Source organism: Rattus rattus, chromosome 3 (assembly GCF_011064425.1).
Source record: "Rattus rattus isolate New Zealand chromosome 3, Rrattus_CSIRO_v1, whole genome shotgun sequence".
Classification (NCBI taxonomy): domain Eukaryota; kingdom Metazoa; phylum Chordata; class Mammalia; order Rodentia; family Muridae; genus Rattus; species Rattus rattus.
The window spans coordinates 127,801,477-127,808,340 of NC_046156.1; the positions used below are offsets into that span (position 1 = coordinate 127,801,477).

General features: G+C 41.0%; 1 protein-coding gene across 1 annotated transcript in view; it reads right to left on the reverse strand.

Moving 5' to 3' along the window:
- Window positions 1-3,571, reverse strand: part of Spata16 (spermatogenesis associated 16) — a 257,308-nt gene extending 253,737 nt beyond the window's left edge. Inside the window, exon 1 of the mRNA XM_032896794.1 lies at window positions 2,957-3,571. Coding sequence (XP_032752685.1) covers window positions 2,957-3,571 — 615 coding nt within the window. The remainder of the gene's footprint in view (window positions 1-2,956) is intronic.
- Window positions 3,572-6,864: the final 3,293 nt, after the last annotated feature.

The window sequence follows — 6,864 nt, forward strand, 5'->3', positions numbered from 1 at the left end:
CAAGGCCATATTTCTAAGCATTGTCAAGTAGCCCTGCTCCCTAGTGATCAAGCATTCAAACATGGGAGCCTATGGGACTGCCACAAAAGGCTTGAAGATGTGTTAGAAAATAAATTACCAATCAACAAATATTTTCCAAGTTTCAGAAGCTTTGGCTAGAGCATTGTTTTCTGTTTTATTGCTGCTCTTGTCTTCAACCACAACCTAGTCATACTTTGTATGCTGCCATAACTCATGGTGTTCAACTTAATTAGAAAGCCTGGTATATGCCTTCAGATATGTTCCTAATAATAATACCCTTGGTGAGAGAGACTATATATCTTGCTTCCTGTGTCCTAGAACCTCCCAGTGCGAGAAATGGGAATACTGTTTTCCCAGGCCCCCTCTTAAGCTTTCTATGGTTACATGATGAAATTCTGGTCAGTTGGAAAGCAGTGAGTGAGAGTGCTGGATACAGCACGTGGACAGTGCTTGTTATTATATATATTATATATTACTTACTCTATATTATATAGTATAAATGTAATATTTAAGCAATATACATGTATGTAACATTGTAATATATACAATTCTGAAGATCATACTGTACTTCTTATTGGCTAGATATACTTCTATGAAACACATATATATCCATCTTCTACCAGATGCACATTTCAGAATTTCTGTCATTTACAGTTAAATATTACCAAGTTTTACACACAGATATTTGTGACATCTTCTAGTGTTCTGGTTGTCATCTCAGCTTGTTCCTGTCCTGCCTCACTTAAAAGTCACATCAGGCAATGAGAAAAGGGTGTGCTACATGTTAGCATCTGAGAACCCCAAGGAAGTATCACATTAGGAAGTTTAAGTTCACAGAAAGAGGAGTTAAAGAAGCAAAGAAACCTTTCTATTCCCAGAAGCTTTTGTTTATTAAGAGACATCCTAGAGAAGATTTCAAAGTTAACTCCCAAGGTAATTAAACAAAAGCTAGGCCAGATGTCTAAGCTAAAGTTTTGGTCTCAAAATAATTACCTTTGTTAATTACCAGTAATTAGTGTCAGCATCCAAAGCTTTCTTAAAATCCAGGGGAGAGAGAAGGAGAAAAGTAGAGAAAGAAGAGCATAAGGAGGGGGAGAGGGAGGAGGAGGGGGAAGGAGGGGGGGGGAAAGGAAGGAAGGGGGAGGGGGGGTAAAGGAGGAGGAAAGGGAGGAGAGAGAGAAGGAGGGAGAGGGAAGAGGAGTGAAGGGGGAGAGGGAAAGGGAGATACATAGTTTCTGAACACAAACACACCTTTAAGTCATTAAATCTTGGTGTTAATTTTTAGCATTATGAACACTGGGTTTTATGGAAAACTGGGTATTTCTTTCCAGTTAATACTGGTGGTACCTTGTACTCTCTTACATAGTCCTAATTTGGAGTTTTACAGCACAATTTCTTATTTTTATATCCTTTCTCATTAATATAAAGATAACCTTTTCTTTTACCCTACTTCATGAAGAATATGCCTATTGGAGAAACTCCCGGCAGGCAATGCGATGACCCTTGAAGAAATGTACAGGGCTCTATATGCAGTCTTCCTTGAGCATTCTGTCCTTGACCAGAGGACTGGGCGCTGAAATACCTCAAAGTAGAGGTGAGAGTCCTCTCAGAAGCTGGTGAATAGCCCAGGTTTTCAGCACTTACTGATGTCAATATTATACAGAAATAATACCCCTAAGCTTTACATGATACGTTGCACTTCTAGTTGGGGTGTGATGACCCTTTGTGAAAAGAGAAGATTAATTCTCTGTGTGCTATTCAGTCACTTTATATCTACTTGGGAATTTATTGTGTGTGTGTGTGTGTGTGTGTGTGTGTGTGTGTGTGTGTGTGTCCAGTTCCTTTTTAAATGCTTAGGATAACATTGTTAATTATTTCCTATTAGTAATTCATTATAGATTTAGGCATTTTAACATGTAGGCAATGGTGGAAATATTTTAGTCTTTGAATCTATACTACAACACCTTACATTATCTCTCAACCTCCCTCTGGAGGCCCCCATCAAGGTGTTCCTTGATGCATATTTGCATCATATTACTATATTGAGCCTCTCAAGATGAAAAGAAAAGGAACATACTTTCTTTTCTTTCACTCATCTTTTGAAGTCTCCATGTTCTGCAGGCGTATTTAGAATTCACTGAGATGTGCTTTTTGTTTTTACAATTAATGAAGTACACAGGGAGACCACAATTGTGTCATGCCACTGGAACTTTTAGATACGCATTTCCTTACTCCACAAGAAAAGTGAGTCATCAGAACACATTCTTTTCGCATGACTTATTCTGTGTTTAACAGTGATTTCTAGGTTTATTTCAGTCCACCAGCACTTTCTTAATGCCATGAAAAAGACAAGATTTACCTGCTTGCAGATGGCATAATAGTTAGTCATAAAGTTCACTGGAATGGGAAGGATATTTGAAGTGAAGATCGTGTCAAGGAAAATGATGTCATTTGTACCAAGATGAATAACATTGTATAACATGTATAACATTGTTTACCAAGTATAGAATGTAAAGTGTCAGCCTGTGCTGAAAACTAAGAGTTTGCTTACAAAGACACTTAAAAGGGACAATTCACGGACTCATGGAATGCTTGCATTTAGAAAGGATATATTTAACACACGACCACTGTACCGATCGATGTGCCATAGCTTTTGGGGATGTATACCTAAATTCTAAAGCCAACCACATTTGTACATACGTCGCCATTTCCTTGTGGGTTTGTAATCAGAAAAAGCATGTTAAACACGAATAGGCATAGTAATCAACTGGCCCATCTTACTTGCTTTCTGGAACTTTGTAACTCTTCGTTCTGACATTAAATAATTTTACCCCGTGACCCGCTGTTCATTACATTGTGGTCAGAACCACTCAGTGTAATTGCAACTTTTAATTTCATGGCTCCCTGCTCATCTCTACTGTCTTTAATCCCGTACCTCAAGTGCTGTCCTGAACTGTCCTGCTGCCACTGCGTATTTCTTCTGTCTATAGCAAGAGCTGGCATCCTTTAAGGCTACCTGAAGCCATTTGTCAATCTGTGGCAGGGTGGCGTGATCTCGGGTACTTGTAGGGAACATCATGGTAGCAATTTGGCCTGTTGTCTGAAGCCCAGGGCACATGTAGGACTGAGCAAACTCATAGCTCACATCTTCTTCATCAACGTAGACCAGTTTCATTTCCACATCCATTATGTTCTTTAAGGGGATGTGAGGCAGAGGTATGGTGGTGAGTACCTGGTTGTCCAGTTCCATTATCTTTGCCTCTTTCTTTCCAACTAGCTTCTCTTCACTGTCAACCTTCCGTTTAAGGGCCACCTTCTCTAACTCGTTGCTTTGCTTTTCTTTGATGCTCTTTGTGAGCTTTACTCTCTCAGCGGAGGCTTCGGCTTGTTTTTCCCCACAGCTCTTCTTAATTTCAGGTGGCCCTTCCAGGCTGTTGGGGGAATTTGTTAAGGTGGACATTTTCTTGCTTGTATTTATCTTTGGAAGAAGCAGATCACGATAGACTCTCTTCACTGTAGTCTCCAAACTCCTACTCTTGCCAGAATCCATTGGTCCACCCCTAGACTCCTGCAGGGGTGAGAAAGAAGAAAGCCACTAAAACAATGACTTTGAAACTCCAATAGTCAGTGGCTTTTTTTAAACACTGTTTTGTTCAATCCTAGACATATCACCTACATCTACACAATGGAATATTACTCAGCTATCAAAAACAACGAGTTTATGAAATTCGTAGGCAAATGGTTGGAACTGGAAAATATCATCCTGAGTGAGCAAACTCAATCACAGAAAGACACACATGGTATGCACTCATTGATAAGTGGCTATTAGCCCAAATGCTTGAATTACCCTAGAGCCCTAGAACAAATGAAACTCAAGACGGATGATCAAAATGTGAATGCTTCACTCCTTCTTTAAAAGGGGAAAAAGACTACCCTTGGCAGGGAAGAGAGAGGCAAAGATTAAAACAGAGACTGAAGGAACACCCATTCAGAGCCTGCCCCACATGTGGCCCATACATATACAGCCACCCTATTAGACAAGATGGATGAAGCAAAGAAGTGCAGGTCGACAGGAGCCGGATGTAGATCGCTCCTGAGAGACACAACCAGAATACAGCAAATACAGAGGCGAATGCCAGCAGCAAACCACTGAACTGAGAATAGGACCCCGTTGAAGGAATCAGAGAAAGAACTGGAAGAGCTTGAAGGCTCGAGACCCCATATGTACAACAATGCCAAGCAACCAGAGCTTCAGGGACTAAGCTACTACCTAAAGACTATACATGGACTGACCCTGGACTCTGACCTCATAGGTAGCAATGAATATCCTAGTAAGAGCACCAGTGGAAGGGGAAGCCCTGGGTCCTGCTAAGACTGAACCCCCAGTGAACTAGACTGTGGGGGGGGCGGCAATGGGGGAGGGGTTGGGAGGAACACCCATAAGGAAGGGGGGGGGAGCGGGATGTTTGCCCGGAAACCGGGAAAGGGAATAACACTTGAAATGTATATAAGAAATACTCAAGTTAATAAAAAAAAAAAAAAAAGAATACAGCTGCAGTTATACTATCCAATGACTGTTCACACTGACCAGTGGATACTTCAGTCTCAAAACTCACTAAGGTAAGAACTCAGCCCAAGCTCATCTGGATGTAGCCTGAAAAATAATTTACAGCTGAACGCCACTGAATGAACCTTGCTTATGAGAAGCCAAAGCCATTGAATAGGAAAATCTTATACATAGACCTAGAAGACAAAGAAGCTAAAAAAATCCACTTTATATTCATTTCCCCAGAAAGGCAGGTGGTCTCTAACTCATTACAAAGCCTGTTGCTATCCTGCATGATGGACTTGGAGCAGAAAACACAGCCACTTCTTTGGGAAAACTTCCAGAAATGTGAGCATGGCGTTTTCTTCATGTGTTTGCTCTGTTAATATGGAGAGCCCATGTTGGAATGTCTTCAAAGACAGTTATTTGCTAAATGGGCTTTTAGACTAGGAGAACGTGGCCTTAAGCCCTCAGTGACTCCAGTGACTCAGTTACGTACATACTCATCCTGAGTCCAGTGTTTATGTAGCAAGGACATGAATGTAGTTTATGATATGAAACATGTTCCCGACGCACTGGTGCTACTTACAGACTGACACCGTCTGACGTGGAGGCCTTTTCATACTAACTCTGCTCCCACTTTTGTCGTAAAGTATACAATGCTCTAAATCTAATAATTGCCGAATAGAATTGGGTCTTGTCCCATATAATTCTCTGACTTATATTAAGTACAGCATAGTCTGTACTGGGCACAGCTTTGTTTCCTTACTTTACAAAGAACCTGAAGGATAGGTGGCTGCTGCTTCTCCATGGACACAGTACAGCTCTCAGCCTTGCCAACTCCTTGCTTAGTCTTTCCTCTGTGCCCTGTCCTTTTAGCATAGCTCTGACTAGACTTACACAAGATACAAAGAGAAAAGAAAATGGCCTGGCTATGGCTTTCTATGATCACGAGATACAATGAGAGAAAATGTAACATTTGTGCCTCTATTAATCTGTGTGATGACTCTCCCACTTGAGAAGCTTCAAGCTTGTTATTTTGCTAATATCGATTGCTTTCCTTTGTCTACTTGACAGGCAGCACTTTGGCTCCAGCGGACCTTTGAAGCACCATGAAACAAGACCCAGTTGATTCTTAAGGAAAAAAAAGGAAGACATAAGACTGTTATTTAACCTTTGAGGATAAAACTTTTCCTTTTCCCTACTCTTATATGTAGGTGTTATGGAAAAGGGTTAAGCTGTTTGTATACATAAAAGAAGCTACCGTGATGGTTTTATGACCTCATGATAAATATCAAATGGGTAAGAGAGATTACTGTGAAAGCAAAAGGATCTGAGTTCAAATCCTCACATCCACATAAAAGCCAAGTACCCACTGTTTGTGTAGAGACTGGAGAGTTCAAGGAGTGTGCTGGTCAACTGTTCTAGACACAGTATTGAGCTTCAGGTACAATGAGAGATTGCCTTCCAAGAAAATAAAGTTGAGAGCAACAAAGGAGGAAACCCCGTGTCTGCCTCTGAACACTATGTTCACCTTCACACACATGCATACACGTAGTACAGATGCACACATACACAGAGAAATATCAGATTCTAGTAAGAATTATCTTATTAGGTATCAAAAGCTAAGTGTTAGAGTTGTGATTCCCTGACAGGATTTTATTGACAGAAGGAATTTGTGGAAGATTGCAATGTTGGCCAATGTGTGCCCTGCTCCTTGCTAAGGAGACGTGCACATCAGTGAATCCCAGGTCCAGAGCCACCACTCTGATCAAGGCACTGTCCTGGAGTATTCTACTTAAGACAGAAGAAGACAGTGCTAGCCATCACTGCATTGTTTGTTCTTGTACCACGAATGGATCTGGGCTTCGTCTGGGGTCTCTAGTGGGTGGATTCCCAGACAAGCATCTATCCCAGGAAAGCTCTTTTAGTAGCACAGATACAGCTTTCAAAATTTTCCCCATGCTCAGAATAGCTGCTGGTAAGATTTGTTCGCACAATAGACTATATATAAATATGAATAATAAACGTTGATAGGTGAACAGTTCCAAGAGTTTCCCCCGGTGTCTTCTCAGCTATTTACATCATGCACCAGAGACTGCAGCATATCTTCTCTGTACAGGGATGATGTAACACTTCAGCACCTATTGCAACACTAAGGTTTTATCAGGGTTGACTCTCATCTTCAGTATCTAAATTTTTATCCATCTTTGTAACTGCTTTTCCTGAAGAGTGATTGTCTCTCCTTCCTTTATTGCCTTCCCATTCCTCCTTGCCCTAGCTTTCTCTTCACTCCT